The 19789-nt window shown below is 32.6% G+C and overlaps 1 protein-coding gene across 6 annotated transcripts in view; it reads right to left on the reverse strand.

The window, feature by feature from the left end:
• Positions 1-19789, reverse strand: part of TCERG1 (transcription elongation regulator 1) — a 61855-nt gene that overhangs the window by 3530 nt on the left and 38536 nt on the right. For 5 of the 6 annotated variants that reach the window (XR_013764718.1, XM_079145355.1, XM_079145354.1 and 2 more), the window contains 6 exons: positions 15208-15326; positions 10110-10260; positions 6364-6528; positions 5855-6037; positions 912-1091; positions 143-226 (listed from right to left, as the gene is read on the reverse strand). Coding sequence is in view for 5 of the 6 variants with exons in the window: in XM_079145355.1 (XP_079001481.1) it covers positions 143-226; positions 912-1091; positions 5855-6037; positions 6364-6528; positions 10110-10260; positions 15208-15326 (882 nt within the window). In the remaining variant the exon portion in view is untranslated. Of the gene's footprint in view, positions 1-142; positions 227-324; positions 471-911; positions 1092-5854; positions 6038-6363; positions 6529-10109; positions 10261-15207; positions 15327-19789 lie in introns of those variants that run through there. The other variant, XM_079145356.1, reaches the window with a different exon arrangement.

Below are 19789 nucleotides of genomic sequence, written 5' to 3' on the forward strand. Positions count from 1 at the left end.
CTGGGGCAGATTGGAGATCCCCTCCCTGAAACTTGGCAATAAAACTATGACTATTAAACAATAAAAAATAAACTAGCGCTGCTGATTAAGCACCCAACTAATATATATATAAACTGACAGATCTCAGACAAAACCTTCTTACCCTGTCACTAGAAGAGAACTTAATGCACCGAGGATCTTCTTTAATGATTTTTTTTACTTCTTTCCACGTGGATGTTAGGGTAATCTTTGAAAAGACAAAGTGAATAAACAACATAAATACAATTCACTTCTATTTAGGGGGTCAAACTGCAGCACATATGGTACATAATATTACACACTGACCTGCGATCTCTCGTAATGCCCAAGCGTAACTGGACTAGTTAGGGACAGGGAAGCAGCTTTAATGCAATTTCTTTTTGTTGGCTTGCCACAAGAGTTATTTTCATGGCCATACTTTCAAGGTGGCCTAAGACAATCACCTGCAAACCCTGTATTTACATGGGCAAACATCATAACTTCTGAAGAAACCATCACCAAAAAGAGAGCAGATAAACAGGAACAAAACCTGAATAACAAAGGGTACAAACTGCCAAACAAGGGGCCATAGTACCAAATTGAAAATGGAGCAAAAGAAGGAATTTACTAAATCTATAATCAGGAGGGATCACTGATCACACACAACTAAGGACAATTTGAATTAGCATAGGAGCAGTTATGAATTTGAAAACTGCAAAAAGAAGTAATTTCTAAATAGTAAGAATGCCATAACATATTTAAAAGAAAAAAAAATCAGAGAAGAGTGTCATAAAAACTATGAATTCCAGTAAGAGATCTAAAGACCACAACACTAAAAATCATATCAATGTTTTACTTTTTGAAATATGGAAGATTCATCCAGATGAAAGATAGGAAAAAATAGAGATTCTCACCGCAGAGGTTTCATCCAGAAGTTGCCTAAAGTGCTCCCTTTTCTTTTTGGTGAGTGCTTCAATATGTTCATTAAAAAGCTTCTCTTTCTCCTCTCTTTCCAATAAGGATCCAGATTCCCAGCGGTGATCTTTTCGGAGGGTCCTCCGAGTATCAGACCATGACACATCTGAAGAACGTACCTAAACACAGAGAATTACCTGTCATATATATAATTACCAAAGAGACTTCATATTTCAACAATAAGAGGTCCAATTATTTAGTTGAGGAATGATAATCCAATTTTTATTTTAGAAAGACTCACATTCAGAAACTAAGTAATAACATTTTCTGAAAAATAAATATATTCCTTTGACTAGATTATAAAATGAATCTTATGTTAAAAGGTTGTTTAAATAGAACTTTTAGCAAGTTAGTTCAGGACACTTGAATACCACTAAGTTAATTAACAACTAAGCAATGTGTGTTGCCAATGATCTAGAAAAAAAGCTTGTGGTAGCTCTTAGTTAATAAATAATTGAAAGCATACTTTAAGCCAGAATTCTTACCTCCCCACTGCTCAACTAAAACTATCAAATACATGTTTAGAATTAGGAAGGTGGGGAAGAATGGAGAGACATTATCTTCCATCAAACATAATCCATAAAAACTTTAGTACCTAGGTATTAACACCTTATCAAATATGATGATATTAAGTTTGTATTCTTGCAATACTGAAGATCTCAAAAAAAAGGGCAACATGATAAATCTTGTGCTCAAATTTAGACTTATCAACTACTTACTTGAACAATTCTAACCATAAGCAAGACATAACATAGTCAAGAAGACAACAAAAGCAAATCAATTAATTGTGATATACCATATTAACAAAATGAAGGATAAAATGATATAATCATCGATCAATACAGAAAAAGCATTTGACAAAATACTCTTTCATGGCAAAAACTCAACAAATCAGTTATAGAAGGAATATATTTCAATACTATAAAGGCCATAAGACAAACCAAGAACTAACATCATACTGAACAATATAAAGTTGAAAAACTTTTCCTAAGTTCAGGACAGGACAATGTGCCCACTCTCACCATTCCTTTTCAACATAGTACTGAATGTCCTAGCCCCAGCAACTAGGCAAGAGAAATAAACAAAAGATATCCCACCAGGAAAGGAAGACATAAAATCGTCTGTTTGTTGATAGTGTGATGTATAGAAAACCCCCAAAAACTATTAAAACTGATAAAACAAATTTGGTAAAGTTGTAGGATACAATCTACATTAAAATTTAGTAGCACTTCCACAGATTAATAACAAGTTAAAAAGGATAATACTTAGGTATAAATGTAACCAAGGAGTAAAAAACATATGTACTGAAAAACTATAAAACGCTGATAAAAGAAATGAAGAGAACAATAAATTGAATGATATCTTGTGTTCACAAATTGGAGGAATATTATTAAATGTCACACTACCCCAAAGTGATGTACAGATGCAGTGCACTCCTTATCAAAATTCCAATGTTATTTTTTGCAGAAAGAACTGTTTAATACTTTAAATTCATGAGACCATAAAAGATTCATAAGAGCCTAACCAATCTTGAACAACCTGAACTCATCATACTCCCTGATTTCAAGATATATTATAGAGCAATTATAAACCAAGCAGCGTGGTACAGCATAAAAAAAGGCACATCAACCAAAGGAACAAAGCAGAAAGCCCCAGAAATAAACTTATTCAAGTACAGTCAACTGATTTTCAACCAAAGAACCAAGAACACACATTGGGGAAAGGACAGTTTTTTCCAATAAATAGTACTAGTTAAAACTGAATATCCACATGCAGAGGAATAAAAATAGAAGCTAATCTCACACCATTTAAAAAAAAAAAAAATCAATTCAAAATTCAAAAAACCTGAAACTGTTAAAATTCAGAGAAGATGTAAGGGAGGTCTATGATACTGGTCTAGACAATTGTTTTTTGGATATAACCCTGAAAGCACTAATAATAAAAGTAAAAATAGACAAATAGACCAATGGAATTGAATAAAACTAAAAGCTTCTGCACAGCAAAGGAAACAACAAATGAAGAAACATGTACAATATGGGAGAAAATAATGCAAACCATAATTGAATAAATATCCAAAATATTAAGGAATTCAAGCAACTCAACGGGAAGAAAACAAATGAACCAGATTAAAAAATGGGCGAAAGGACTTGAATACACATTTCTCAAAAGAAGACAAACAAATGGCCAATAGGTACATGAAAAAATACTCAGCTCACTAATCATTGCAGAAATGAAAACTGAAACCACAGTGAGATATTACCTCATAACCAAGTATGACTTTGTGTGTGTATGTGCACGTGCGCATGCCCACTGGGGCTTGAACCCAGAGGAGCTTTACCACCTAGCCACATCCCCAGTCCTTTTTTTTTTTTTTTAAAGACAGGATCTCACTAAGCTGCTTAAGTCCTCAATTAGTTGCTTAGGCTGGCCTTGAACTTATTATCCTCCTGCCTCAGCCTCCAGAGCTAAGATTAGAAATGTTTACCATCACACAGGCTTAAGTATGACTTTTATCAAAAAGATGTTCAGGGGCTGGAGAGATAGCTCAGTTGGTAGAGTGCTTGCTTTGTAAGCACAAGGCCCTGGGTTCGATCCCCAGTACCCCCCCAAAAAAAAAGAAAAGGAAAAAAAAAACAAGATATTCAAAGAAGTCTTTTAGTGAGAATGGGAACTTTCATACACTGTTGATGGCAACATAAATTAGCATAGGCAGTTCCTCAGATAACTAAAACCAAAATTACTTTATGATCCATCAATCCCCTTCTTAGTTTACACATACAAAGTAATTAAAATCAGCATGAAGTCAATCAATAGATTGAAGGGAGAAATGCATTCCCAAATATTCACTGCAGCATTATAACTAAGTGTCCATCAATGAATGAATAAAAAAATATAACATCTATGTAAATAAATGTAATAGATATATGCAAATATATAAAACACATAATAGAATACTATTCAGCCTTTAAAAGGAATGAAATCCTGTCATTTATAAATTTAGAGAACATTTTTAAGGGAAATAAGCCAGGCACAGAAAGACAAAAACCTCACGGTCTCACTTATATGTGGAAGCTAAAGAAGTTGAACTCACAAAAGGAGACAATAGAATGGAGTAGCAGGGAATGGAAAAGATGATGGGGACTTAGTGGGCAAAGGATACAAAATTTAGAGAGTGCAAGAATGAGTTTTGAAATCTGCACAGCAGGATGACTTAATAATATTGTACTACATATTGAAAATAGAACTAAGAATAAATTTAAAATGTCTCATCTTAAGAAATGATTATGCAAAGTGATAGTTGTTATTTAGCTTGATTTAACTATTCCACATAGTATAAATACAATAAGATTATAGTATACCTGATATGATCTGTCAAATGAAAATAATATATATTTTTTTTAAAAGACAAAAGAAACAGAGGATATAACAGGTCTGGCTGGCTTGCCAATACCACTGATGGTGGTAGTATTAAGTCACATTGCTGCCAATATGGGAGACTGAAAAGATAGGTTAAGAAAAATTTAGAAATGCTTATTCAGCCAATGTTTATAAAAAATCTAAATATGTGCCAGATAAATACTGTATGTAGCACTGGGACTGCAAAATAAGATGTTATCACCTTCTTCAAAGAGTACACTCTTTTTTTAAAGGACAAATGGAGCAAACAATTACATGTAATAAGTGCTGAAAAGTATATGCTAATCACAAGAATGATAAAAGGAACAAGATCAAATCTAACTACGTGGACAGGAAGTAGCTGCACAGAAGAGATTTGCATGCACTCTTGAAAAATGAGAAAGTGTGTCACTGCAGAAGGAACAGTTTCAAAGCATTCCCAGTGAAAAGACTGCCATAAAGCAATGGTAGGATGGTATGGATCATTAGAGGACAGTTTAGAAGGCTGGAACTCAGGGAGCAAGTGAGGAAAGCAAAGATAATAAAGTGTGGGGAAATCATGGAATGAACTGCGTTTTATGTTATGCTAAGGAGTTGCATTTGACCTACTCTGAGTAGAGAGAACCTTCACCTCTTACAAGTCATCAGGAGAATAACAAATGTGTGTGTGTGTGTGTGTGTGTGTGTGTGTGTGTGTGGTGTTCTGGAATGAACTCAGGGCCTTGTGCATGCTAGGCAAGTGTTCCATGCACAAAAATGTCTAGGATAGAAATAAAGCAGATCAACTTGGGGGAATGTTAAAGGAGAGGAGAGAAATTTCAAAACTACTGGAATTGTCCAGAAACAGAAAAAAGAAAAGTTAGAAGAAGCAACAGGAATAATAAGAAAAGTCCCATTTAAAGAGAGAAAAGAAGTATATGAAACAGGTGACAAAGAGAGGGCAAAAATATAACCAACTAGTATAACATAGCAGTCTGGGGGCATCAGTGTAGGGACAAAAAACCCTACATACCTCAACAACCCTGAGAGGTAAGGCAGAAGATTTCAAGAAAGTTTCAGGGTATCTCCTGGAGTCAGTACACCTCCAGTCCTACATCTCATATCATCTATATGTATAATAATTGATCATCACAATGATGACCCTAAATCATCAAGAAAAAAGTCCAATTATGTTCTGTACACTTTAATACTATGACAGGTAAGTGTGTAATTAAGATGGTTTTCATCAAGAAGAATTAAAAAACAGAATTCTGAGATCAAACGATTATGAATTTTCATACATGCAAAACACCTAATTTCTAAGTTTGTTAAGTAACTACAGTTTTCCTATTCTACAGGGCTAATACCAAGTATTCAATTTTTAAAAGCTTTATAAACAACAAATTATCCCTTGTAGTCAAAGAACATTAAATGTTCACAATAAGGTAATATAATGGATTTCTAACATTCATACTTTAGAGGGGGACAACAAAAGCTTAACAAATACCATGTCAGACAGAAGAGCCTTGAAATTCTGGATGGCTTCTTCTCGTTTGTGTTGCTCTCGCTCTCGATCTATTTCTTTTGTTTGTTCTGAACGAGCTTTTTGAACCTCCCTTTCCCTTTCCCGAAGGCTTGCCTCAATGCGAGCTTGCCTTTCAAGCTCCTTCTCTTTTTCAGAGTCTAAATTCTGTAAAAGTAAAATTGTATATTTTTCTTACCAACTCCATCAAAATATGCTTTCACAGAATAATTAGCTTGCCAAATAAAAAATTTTGAATGTAGTTTTTACCAAAATATATCTATAAACACTGTACCTCATCCCCCTATCAACCAGATTTGTTAAAAATACCAACATTTCCAACCCTCCCACAAAAACACACACCCTTAAACAGTTAAGAATTTTATTATTCAGTGATAATACAAGTAAACAAAATGACATTCTGCTGTCATGTATAACTAAAAAGAACAAATACAATTAAAAAAAAAACACACACAAGTAAACATAATGGTTACCTTGGCTATTTTTTCAATGTACTGTTTGAAAAGGTCTTCTCTCATTGATGAACTATCCACTGCTTTGTAACGTGGATCACTTTCTACTTTGTCTTTTACTTTGCTCCATCGAGACTGACTGTCCAAGTGATGATTTGATAATAATTCAAAGAAATCTGATTTAATCTATATTTTAAAACAGGTAGTGGGATGGGGGAGAATGATATATCATGATAAAATTATCATAGCTAAATATTTACAAGTAGAAAAAAACCATTTACTTACCTTAAATGAGAATAACTTTTAAAATGCACTTAGAGTAGAATAAATCTTAAAAAGAGTAACAAAATTGCTTCTTTATTAAAAGTATAAAAATCAATTAAGCACACAGGCTCACATTTAAAATATGTCTAATTCAAAATAAGTTATATTATACAAAGAAAAACAACATAGAAATAAAACTTTTTTGGTTTGTTTAACTTTTGACCTCAGAACTGCCCATGTTTTCATGGAGGGTGTCAATTTGCATTGAGTTGCTTTCATTTTCAGGTAAGACTCAGGCTTATGAATTGATAGTAAAATAACTTCGAGTTGGCAAGAATTAAATCTTAAAAATTGATGAATAAAATTTTCACTTATTAAAATAGGAGAAGTTAGAAATCTTTGAGCACAAATAGTAAGTCATTACAAACTTATACGGTTAAATGTCTAAAATCAAAGTAGGATAAAAATTTGTATTCTGGTTTAAAAAGAGCAATGTTTGTACCTTAACATATAAGAAATACATTGATCATAATTAATCATTACTAAAAGAACTACTTTCAAATACCATACTTAAAATACTAAGTGCCAAAGTTATTAAATAATATTAATTCTTAAGACCCTATTCCAAAATTCTATATATGTGTGTATATATATATATATATATTTTTTTTTTTTTTTTAAATAGGGAAGAAAGGTAAAAAACATTTTTACAGTCTTTTGAGGACCTAAATGTTTTTTAAAATTCCATCTCATCTGAATTTGTATTCCTACCACAGAAATGTTCCCAGTGTAGCCAAAATCATTTCAATAAGGGTTTCTGACCACATCAAGACCCTTCCACCATAGGGACTGAAAATTGTCTTCCCGTCTTAAGGGAATTAAGAAATCAGGGATGCAATCAGAATTTAAGATGTATGCACAAAAGTGAATGAATCATTCCTTCTGCCTATTCCTACCTACCAATTCCCCTTAAAACCTCATTTCTTTTTATTAGAGGAGGTTAATATCCTTTCTGGAAAACATTTGTAAAGTTATAAGAAACAGATTTTCTATATCAGAAATATTTTTAGAAGACAAGAACTAATCACTTGTGGATCTCTCCAATGTTGAAGTTGGCTCTTAACTGTTTAATGAGTAGTGCTCATAAACCCAATACTTCAACACAGTTAAGAAAATATTCATTTGGGTTCTATCACAGTGTTTCTCATATTCTCTGTGGAAAAGGACATTTTTTAAATGTACTTTCAGAATATACAAAAATAAAGTGTCATAAAAGAAAGCACTTGATACTGTGATTAAATCACTACTATCACTACTTAACAGTAGTGATATAATTTCTATTCATCTTGTCTGCTTTTAACATGATGAAAACAAATTCCTAAATATGTTTGGTAAACTAAATGCAAAATTCACAACACCTATGTTAAAACATACAATCTGTAACAAATAGGAATTTTTCTTTAAACCACAGAAATTCTTATTAACTTAAAAGTCATCAAATATTAGATAACCCTATAAAGTAAGGGTTTCTCATATGGTTTTAACATTTTGATGTATATACACACTATAAATAAAATTAAATTTGAACTTTCTTTCATTGGGAGAGATTACCATAACAGGCTCTAAGTGGCTTTCTAAGGCTGCTCTCTGTGAGGAAATTATTTCTAGCTTCGTCAATGTTAAAAAATTGTCATTTACCATTAATTCAAGTCAAGATCTAGATTTTCTCCCTGTTTTCTTCCCTATTACTAAATTATTTAGCTTGTTTAACAGAAAATTTTAAAAAGGGAAAAGAGAAAAATGCCAAAAGATCGATTCCATTACATGCAACTTCAAATGTGATATTCTAAAAAGTACTTGAACTTTACAAAACTTGGTTATAAGAAATAAGTAAATAAACTTCAAAATAAACAGAAGTCTGAGGGTAGCTGTTTTAGCCAACAAAATAAATATAAGCTAAGTAAAATATATTTAAAAAAGTAACTTTTAAAGGCATTTTTATAAAATGAAAAGCTACTTAAGGGGAAAAACAACAGATTTCATGTAAGTCAGTTAATTTTAAACCTTTACAGACAACATATTTCATAAGAATATAAATAATACAATGGAAGTCATGAAATAAAAGTGATAAAATTTCATCTAACAAATAATCTCAGAATGTGAATATAAAATCTACTATACTTAAACCCTTAAAGATTTCTCCTTTGATGGACTGGTTAAAATTGATTATGCATTTGTTAAACTGGCTCAGAAAGCTTTCCTTTAGCAATTTCCTGACTTATTATTACTTTTTATTTAGTAATGATATAAGCCAAACCTATAAAGAATTACAATTTTCCAATCAAAAGAAAATAAATGTTTGATTTATTTATATGTCATATCTATTTAATTTCATTTTTTAAATTAACACATTCTAGACAAAATGCTCACCATTTTGTAAGGAAAAAGACTAAAAAAAAGTAAACTACTGGAACTGAGAAAGGCTAAAATCATCACATAGAAATACCAATTCTATCCTCACTAGGGAATTCCATAATATTTTGCATTCAGAGATTGACAACTGTCAGACTGAACTGACAGGCTACACAGCACAAAACTGTAAAGTCTACCCACTCATTATAAAATAGAATACATAAAACAGTTACAAAAAAAGTAGACGGAAAAAGAAAATTAAGTTAAAAATACAAAGAAACACATTCAACTTGTATAAAAACAATCATACATTATTAAACATTTAATTACTTGATTTTCTTTAATCAAACAGGTTATTCTAGAAGTCAAAAGTAACAAACTATTCATTTACATTTCTTAATAGAATCTGTAATGTTTTAACTTTCCAGAATAAGAGGTGATTTTAAATGTCAAGAATGATTAAGCTCCAGAGGTTATTTTCTCCCATTCATAAAAGCACACCGGGACACTAAGGAGAATGGCTGCATGTTTTGATGGTTCACACACCACTGCTGCCATCTCCCTACCAATTTGCCTCCTCAGTGGTAAGCTCCTCTCCATTCCTGACATTGCTATCAAATGACATTTGGAATTCATTAATCTTTTATAACTGACCTTTAATTCTGATAAGCAATAATTTATATGTAAGATGTGTATTGAAAGAAAGTCACAAAAATGCTATTTTTTAGAGGGTTAAAAAAAAAAAGATAGTTCTTTGAAATTCAAATGTTATGACCTATAAAGAGTTTTGAAATCTTAGCAGACACTTAGCAGGCAGTCCTAAAAGCCAATTCTGCACTTACTAGGCATTTTAGTGTTAATAAAACTTAAAGTAATCCTATATAGTTTTAGTGAAGCTACTAAAATAAGCATCATGGAGGTAAACTGATAGAACACACACATATAACAACTTTAAAGGGTAACTTAAAACAGCAAAAAGCAAACATAGGTCCAATACTTATGCCCATGAATGAGGTTAATAAACAGCATCAGATTAGTTCTTTCCCATTCACATTCTCATCAATCACACACTGGAACTAAAACCATCTTACCTTCTCACCTCTGGTCTTCGAATCCTCTTTCTCTTTCTTCCTTGCAGCTGCCACAAATTCATTAAACAATGCCTCTCGATCTTTCATCTTTTCAATTGCTTTGAATCTTGAATCTTTAGCATGTTTGGCTGCAAATTCACTAAAAGTAACTCTGTAACAAAATGGTAAGTGTGCTAACTTTGGTTGAGCTATTTCTGCTGGTAGAGAAGTATAGTAAAAGATACCATTTTCCCAGTAAGAACATATGCCAGACACACTAAATTCCAAAATCTGCCTAAACAGTGAACAATGAGTCACAAAAAAAAAGAGTAAGAAGGGATAAAGAATGAAAAATGTGGTTATTGACTAGTATGCCATCAGCATGGTATCAGAAAAATATGCATACACACATTAAAAAAACAAAAAAGAGGCAGGAGATCAAAGATTAAAGAATATCTGTGCTTCAACAGACTTAGGAGTTCATTTACTTCTACCCTTAAGATGAAACCTGCTTCTAGTCATATGAAATAACTCTTAATGGATTAGCTCTCTTTCTTTAAAAAAAACTATAAAATTAGACATAGTATATGAGGCAACTGATTTCTAGAATTCAACAAGAGCCGGCAAAAAAAAGCTTAGATGTCTGGAAAAAAAAAAAAGAGAGAGAAATTCATGAAACAAGTCCTACTGCCACTGACCTTTGCAGAAAGTCAGAATGCAAGTGGAGCACAGTGGGCCCAAAGTTACAAGAAAAAAAGATTAGAGTTTGGGTACTAAAATAGAAGGGGAAGAAACTATAAAGATCCCAATGAAGCTGGGCATGGTGGCGCATTCCTATAATCTCAGCAGTTCAGGAGGCTGAGAACAGAGGATCGCAAGTTCCAGGCCAATCTCAGCAACTAAGCGAGGTTCTAAGCAATTCAGGGAGACCCTGTCTACAAACAAAGGCTGGAGATGTGGCACAGTGCTTAAAAGCCTTGGGTTCCCTGGTACCGCACCCCAATGATTCCAGAGGCTAAAGGACAAGGATCACAAATTCAAGGCCAGTGTCAGTAACTTAACAAGACCCTACCTCAAAGTAAAAGGGGCAGGGGGGCAGGGGCTGGAGATATTTCTAGGTCAATGACATAGCATCCCTGAATTTAATCCCATGTACAACAGGGGTTGTGGATTGGGGAGGATGGAGGAGGAGGGGAAAGGAGGAGGAAAAGTTATAGAGAGGGTAACCCACAAAAAAAAATCTCACTTAGGGTTGATTTCTGACAAATCCGCAGATAAGGCCAAATTGTCCAAGAGTAGGAAACAACCATTTCCTATACACCATGGTGTCACAGGGTTAAAAGCAAAAAAGAGATAATGGCGATTCATCAGTGGAGGAGAAATAGTATCAAGACAACAAAGTACACAAAATATCCATAATGGAGAGAAGCTGGGAGGTTGAGGAAAAAAAAAAAAAATACTTTTAAGGTCTACCCTAACAAATTATAAAATCAAGCATAAAATTAAGGGGATTCCTGATAATTAAAATGTCTATCGAAACAAAAATTTCCACTCTTCAGCTGAAGAAAACAGATTCTGGAATCTCTACACATCATCCCCAATGTCCAATATTCAATAATTTTTAAAAAATCATTATACATACAAAAAAACATGTAAGTGATAGAAAAAAATTTTACGTCAATAAAAACTAAACATCAAATGTCCAGATGTTATTCTAAGCAGACTATTTAAAGCAACTATTACAATCATACTGCAAGAATTAAGAAAAATAGGTTCCAAACATTGAAGATCTGGTCTTTATTTTTTTATTTTTTATTTTCAGTGCTGGGGATTGAACCCAGGGCCTTGATGCTTGCAAGGCAAGCACTCTACCCACTGTGCTATATTCCCAGCCCGAAAATATGGTCTTAATAAATGAACAAAGAGAAAGTTTCAACAGAGATATGAAAAATACAAAAGAACTTAAGCTGTGAGGAAACTGATAGGTCTAATAGGAGAATAGATATATTAGAATAAAGAGTAATTTACTTGAGGTTTACTTAGATCAATAATAATCATCTAATCAAAAGAGGAGACCAAAAAAAAGATTGAAGGAACCTAATAATATCAAAACATTTTAAATTATAAGATGAAGTCTAATGATGTTAGGTATTTTTTAAAAAGTATGTCCATGAATACTAGGCATTATGAACTTTCATATATATTTGGTAAATATTTTAATATTTGATGTTTTCAACTTAAAATAGTAAGAATTTCTAAAAAAAAGAAACAAAAGAAAACCCATGTTTTTAGCACACTTGTAGAAGGGGAAATAAAAGCTTATTTTCCTCTTAAAAAACTATTCCAATGCAAAGCCAAAATATATTCTTATATTAAACCAAATTTATGTTACAACTTTAATTAGGAAAAAAATTAGCTGGTTAACTTTAGAATTTCAAAGTTAAAACATCAACTAAAAAATTAAAAGTAGCACTCATAGGTAACTTATTTTTATCCTTCTGGTAGCCAAAGTCATATTATAATTATCTTTTGTATGAAACCAAATTAGTCACAATGTCAAGTTTCACTAATTCAACATTCTGAACAGCAGAATACTGTAAACCTGACTTGAAAAATAAATATGCAACCCTAATAAAATTTTAAGGTAAAACAAAAATCTCTATCCCAGAAAAGGAATGATAAAGTTCATCACATCTGTTTTTATGATAAAGACCTTATTTTAATTTAATTTTAAAATTGAAATAACATATTAGTATCTTAAGTAAATCTCTTTTAAAATGCAAAACCAAAGTGTAGAAGTGGGAAATGAATTATTTTAGACATTATTTATAAAATATTCATCATCTTTTAGCATAACTGACTAAAATAAACTTTTATCATTAGATTTGTGTGCAATTTTTTTTTTTTTTTTTTTTTTTTTTTTTATGACTTGTTTCTTAACCCTGAAAAGCACTACACATTTTAAAACAAAATCCTTTGGGGGGAAGTGGGTGAGTTGGTGGTAGGGGTCCAGGGAGGATGTAAGTATAGTTGACCACAGTATGCCTGAAATTTCCAGTTAAAGAAAAAGAGACACAGAAGAAATAGGAACAGTTAAGTAATTATCAGTCATTCTTTTCCTTTGGAACAAACCCCAGTGTTGTATATTTACTAGCTCTACTAGGGTTTTTTAAGTTCTTCCTTGTTTGCTTCTACTGATTAAAAATGGTCCTAATTCGTACATTAGAATTAAATGTACCAAAGTAGGGATAGAGCACATTGTTTATTTTCTGAAATAACCTGCATTGTAGAGATACCTTTAACAAATCTATCTGCCCAGAAATAATACCAGTAGACTATCACATTATTGTAAGATTTAGATCTGTGAAAGGAAAACCTCTTTGGAGTTTCAATTCTTCCCAGACCCATAAAGAGTTTTAATGAATCACCTGTAAATAAGTTACAGACATCCATAAACCTTCATCTATAACTATTTCAGCATGCAACTCCTGAGAGAAAAGTAGTTATGTGCCATAACCACAATAACTCAACAATTAATAATTCTCAGTCATAAATCAACATCAAATGCATATCTGAATTTCCTCAACTCCCCAAAAATGTCTTTTATAGCACAGTCAACTGTGACTCATGAATCCTTCTAACTACGAAAAAACTCAAGACCACTTGAAGAGTCTGAAATTCTATAACCTCCTGAAGAATATTACCTTCTTCATGGTCACAAATACTCTATTAGCTTTATTTTCTGAAATTTGTTTTAATACCATAGGTTTCTTTTCACATTTCAAAAACAAAACTATAATACCAAATACACTATCTACAACACCATCACTTCCTACCTCTACTAACAAGATATAACTGTTTAAATGAGATGAACTTTTTATTTAACACTGAAGATTCCATGAGCCTACCCTATGGTTTTAGAAACTTTCCATGAGGCTAGCAGGGTACTTGCCTACCATGAGTTAAGTCCTGGGTTTAATCCCCAGCACTGCAAAAATAAATACATAATTAGGTGTGGTATCACACACCAGTAGTCCCAACACTTTTAAGGCTGAGGTAGGAGGATTTCTTGAATTCAGAGCTCAAGGCCAACCTGGGCAACATAATGAAGCCTTGTCTCAAAAAGAAAAGGAAAAAAAAAAAAAAATTCTCCATGTACTGAGGTGTTCATAGCAACCTAATATCATTATTATTCCAACTAAACCATAAATTAAGAATAATTTCTCCTACTGGTACTATTCTGTGCAATATTGGGCTAAAGTTAAAATCCCAGTTTCACTATTTGCTTTTCTTACCTTATCTGTAAAACAGATATATCATGAGTATCTAAACACTGACTGTTGTGAAGATTCAGTAAGATAATGGGGGTGTGTGTGTGTGTGTATGTATATGTTCTCATGAATATATACATATATATGTATTCTTTTAAATGTACCTAAGCACATAAAATACTCAACAATTGCTTCAGTTACTGCTATAATGCTAGAAATGAGTTTAAAGTGTCTCATTTTCTTGAGCCCATTCATGTATACAATACACATTAACATTAAAAATGTTAGACAAAACAATCTAGAAAACTTTGAAATGAAAAGTCCTTTACCACTTCACATGAATCAAAATATTTTTTCTCCTCTGCAATTTATTATGCAAAAAAACTTTATGAAGATAAGAACAGATTTTATATCACTTTCCAGTCCCTGGAGAAATGGAGAACAATTTATTCTCACAGGAAAACATTTAAATCAAAGGTAACCTTCTTATATTATCTATAGGGTTCTCTAAAGTATACTTCTTTTTGTTCTTTCTTTTTGTGCCCAGGATTGAACTGAGGGGCACTCAACCACTAAGCCACATCCCAGCCTTTTTATTTTTGAGACAGGGCCTCGCTAAGTTGAACTGGTGATCCTCCTCCCTCAGCCTCCTGAGCCACTAGGATTACACTCAAGTGCCACTATTCCTGACTAAAGGAAACACTTTAAGAAAAAAGATCAGAACAAGACTAAGGCAGAAACCAATCAAACACAGCTTTTCATGTCCAAATATCCAAAAGATGAGATATATTTTTAAACTGATTTTAGGAGAAACATCTTTTGTTATTTGACAGTAACGAATCACATACCTTGGATTAAACTTTGCTTCTTCCATCATTTTTTTGAAATCTTCCTTGGCTTGCATTATTTTGTTTTTCTTTTCCCTGCGTTCCTCCTCTGCCCTGGTCTTTACATACTGATCAAACACCTATCACAAAAATACACCAATTTGACAAGTCAGTCTTTCATATAGGTAATTCAACTATCAAAAAAGTCTTTGTCCAAACTGTAATAGAAAAAAAATATAGAGAGCTAAAAGCAGATTATCTATAGTACAAATTGTGATCACTTTAAAAGATTCAATGAAATACAATAAGCATACCACTCTCTGCTTAGGTATCCAGAATAAAAGAGAAAAAGAAAAACTAAAAATCTATTTAATTTTGGAATATTCCCCCTGATTACGTATTGTAATTTCAAGTAATTTTAGAAATGTTAAGAGAAATCATAGTCCTCCTAATATCTTCCAGAAAAACAAAAATCAACAACATGGAACCTATAGCTTAATTTTATTTCAATGTTTCTCTTTAAACTATTTTCACCAAAATATAATCATGCTTTACAACTATTATATAATGTACCGTCAATTACTTGGGAGGCTAAGGTGTGAAGATCACGAATTCAAGAACCTGGACAACATAGCCAGACCCCATCTCAAAATAAATGAACAAACAAATATACAAAGCACAATCAAGATGATGAACTATACATACGATTTCCACTTTCTTCAAATCCTAATAAAATTAGAGTTGAGGAATTTATTTCTTCTTAAAGTCATAAACCATCAAAGGCAGGAAAATGAGAAAGAGCCATTTGGGAAGTTGCAAAGCAAATGAACAAATGGTAAAGGATATAAGACATGAGAGCTGGGCATGAGCCAGACATCAGGAAAACAAAGAAGGAATTTATTTAATTATTACACAGAATCCTCAAATAGCTCAGAAAATGACAGCACCGGACATTTATGTAAGTGTGGGTGTGATAGAGCTACAACAAAGAGGATCCGATGAAAACCTGTTTAAGAAGCTATTAAACTGCTAGATCTCCTCACCAGCTTTTTAGTTTCTGGACAGTGTAGCTCTTAAGCTCCAATAAAAGGTAAATACTATTCTCCAAAGCAAAGGGTGGCAAATTCTAGGTGGCAGATTGTTTTTGTACAGTTCAAAAACAGTTTTTACATTTTAAAGATTTTTAGAAAAAAGAATTTCATGGCGCATGAAGAGTAAATTCATATTTCAGGGTCCATATATAAAGCCTTTATTTGAATAGTCATGTTTCACTCCCTTACATGTTACTTACGGCTGCCCTCACACTAAAATAGCAGATACAGAGTTGTGACAGAGGCAGTATGGCCCACAAAGCCTAAAATATTAATTATCTGACCCTTTCCATTAAAAACCTCTTGGCCCCAGTTCTACAATTTAAAACAAAATTATCTCTGGACTGAGGGTTCATGAATTTGGAATGAGGCACACCAGACTCAAAATGTGGGGATTCTCTTAATATATACCAAATATTAAGAAAGTTCTCTTAGAACCAAAGCAACAAGACTTGGTTGTATCCTTCCACTGAGATACTACTTATCAAGAATCAAACTAGATAAAGTTGCTCCAAGGGACTCTCAACAAACCAGCCTAAATCATCCCACAGTAGACTTTTCAACCTTGGCACTATTAACATTTTGGGGTAAATATTTAGCAGTATCTCTGACTGCTAACCACTAGATATACCTTTAAAGACTAGATGGTATGGCAATTTAATGTATTTTGGTTTATGCCCATAAAAAAAAAAAAAAAGCTGTGAATAGCATACAGTATATTAAAAATGTCTATTGATATGAGGCCACTCATTTTAAAATGCTAGTGTAACTACTTTCTATGCCACAACCTAAAATTCTACATGAAAACAGTCTGATTTTTTTGAAAAATGCTATTCATTTAAAAGTTTAACCTAACAGATAAAAATATTTCTACTCCCTTAAATGACCTTTTATTCAAAATAAGATTAAAGAATAAAGTTTTATGCTAAAATAATTAAAATTATATAAAATATCTTTAATGATAATGCAAACTATGTGAAAATCTACAAATAACTAGAAAAAGACAACTGAAAGACATGCCATTTTAGATTATGAAGCATTTGAAATGAAATTGTTTTTACATCAACACACAAATTTCAGACATGAAATTACAAAGTACAAATGGTTAACTTAGCACCTTTTTTGTGTTCTCCTTGATTTTATACTTTCATGCAAATATGTATACATTAATGGCAAATATTAACTTCTTCCTCTCAGACTTACAATACAGTTTTAAGAAAAAAAAGTCTACCAGGCAAAAGAACCTTTACTATATTTAAAACAGAATTACAGGGCTAGGGTTGTGGTTCAGTTGGAGAGTGCTTGCTTAGCACAGATAAGGCACTGGGTTCCATCCTCAGCACCATACGAGAAAGAATAAATAAAGGTATTGTGTCCATCTATAACTAACAATATTTTTTAAAAAATAGAATTATACTTCTCTTTTTAAGTATAGTTCTATTATGGAAATAATCACTTGCTTCCAAAACAGGTCAAGAATTTCAGTTCTCATATATTACTAATGATTTCATTCAAATAGAAATTATAAAATTCAGGGCCATGAAGAATAAGTCACAAAATATTTAAAATAAGACTTTTGGGATACTTAGATTAGGCAGTGATTCAGAAAATACACACAGAACAATGGAAAAAGCAAAGTTCCAGCCTTTATTATGGTAGGAGGAGATACATGATAAATGATGTAATTTTAGAAAATTAGAACTGCGTGCTAAATAAGCAGAAAATAAAGGCAGAGATAATACCTACAGACTGATCAGAAGGCACTCAGACAAGTATGTGAATGAAATGATGGAGCTGACTATGCTAATACCTGAAGGAAGAACATTCCAGGCAGAGGAAATAGCAAATATCAGAATATGCCTGACTTATTTAAGGAATATCAAGGTTAGTGTGGCTACAATGAACGTATAGGACTGAGTATATATAAAATGTAGTAAGACAAGAAGAATTTCAGTTTTATCCCACATGAAGTGGGAAACAAGAGTTTTAAACAAGGGAACATTGACTACATCTGATATCACTTAAACTTTAAAACTAGTCTGGCTGCTGTGTGGAAAAAGAACTTCACTAAGAGGAGCAAAAATGAAAGTAGGAACATCCATTATGGGCTACACAAATTATAAGAGTTGGTTGTAGTGCTGGGCATGGTGGCACACGCCTGTAATCCCAGTGGCTCAGGAGGCTGAGGCAGGAGCATGGAGAATTCAAAGCCAACCTCAGCAAAAGCCAGGTGCTAAGCAACTCAGTGAGACGCTGTCTCTAAATAAAATACAAAATAGGGCGGGGCTGGGGCTGAGTGGTTGAGTGCCCTTGAGTTCAATCCCAGGTACAAGCTGCCCCAACCCCAACCCCTGCAAAAAAAAAAAAATAATAATAATAACGATTAAATAAAAGAGTTGGTCATAATTAAATAATTAAATAAAGAGTTGGTCATAGTGGCTTGGATTAGGATGTTGGTAAGGAAAACTGTGAATAGCCAGTCAGATTTAGGAAATGTTTTGAAGGTAGTTTGATGATATAATGGAAATGGGAAAAATAAAGAATCAAGGTTGATTTATAGGTTTTGATAGGGCCATCAACTGACAGGAAAATGACATGATCATATACGAACATGATTAAAACCCAAAAATGGCTACCAAACTTGAAACACAGATGCAAATTTATTTGGAAAGTCATGTCTTTCTATTACAAGTACTACAATGTATGTCTGGCACACTATAAATTTTCTCTATTCATTAAAGTTCATTATTAGGTTTACATGCAAAATCATACCATCTGTGTGAATTTTCTAATCATTACATTATAAATATTAAAGATGAATGCTGTTACCAAAAAAAATTTCATAGCTCAATGGCACTATAGTAAGTGGCTCAAATACTTACCATTTCACAGATCTGTGTCAGAATGATTCTGACAATTCAATAATTACATAAATTGGAAGTGTACAATTCTTTAAAGAAAAAAGCCATCACCATGAGGTGATATGTTTCACTAAATCATCATGGTAATAAAATGGATGATCAGTAATAAGGTAACTGGTTCAGCAGACACCCTGAAGTGGTCATCATTTCTCTAAGGATGAAAACAGTTTAATAGATGCTACTTAGATGTGAACTTTGTGTATGTTGTGTGTATGAGACACAAGCTTATGCCTTTGAGTACTATCTATGAACAACACACATACATACATATAACATATACATATTGGTCAAGAAGAATAAAAACCAAAATGTTCACCAGTCGGTGGTCTACCTACTGGCTTAGAATATATATGAGTTTTCCCCCCATTTTACTCATCTTTATTTTGCCATTTTCCTCCAAATTTGCATATTTTGCCCAATAAAAAGCAAATAAATAAAAGCACTTGTAATAAATTTTAAAACCATCTTACACATAACCTTACTGTGTATATGCCATAAGAACGAAAAATGTTTAAAGAATAACAATCCTGTCCATAAGGGTAAAATTATCCAAGTATTTCTGACACAGAAAAGTCTATAGAAAGACCCATA

Source organism: Sciurus vulgaris, assembly GCF_902686455.1.
Source record: "Sciurus vulgaris genome assembly, chromosome: 6".
NCBI lineage: Eukaryota > Metazoa > Chordata > Mammalia > Rodentia > Sciuridae > Sciurus > Sciurus vulgaris.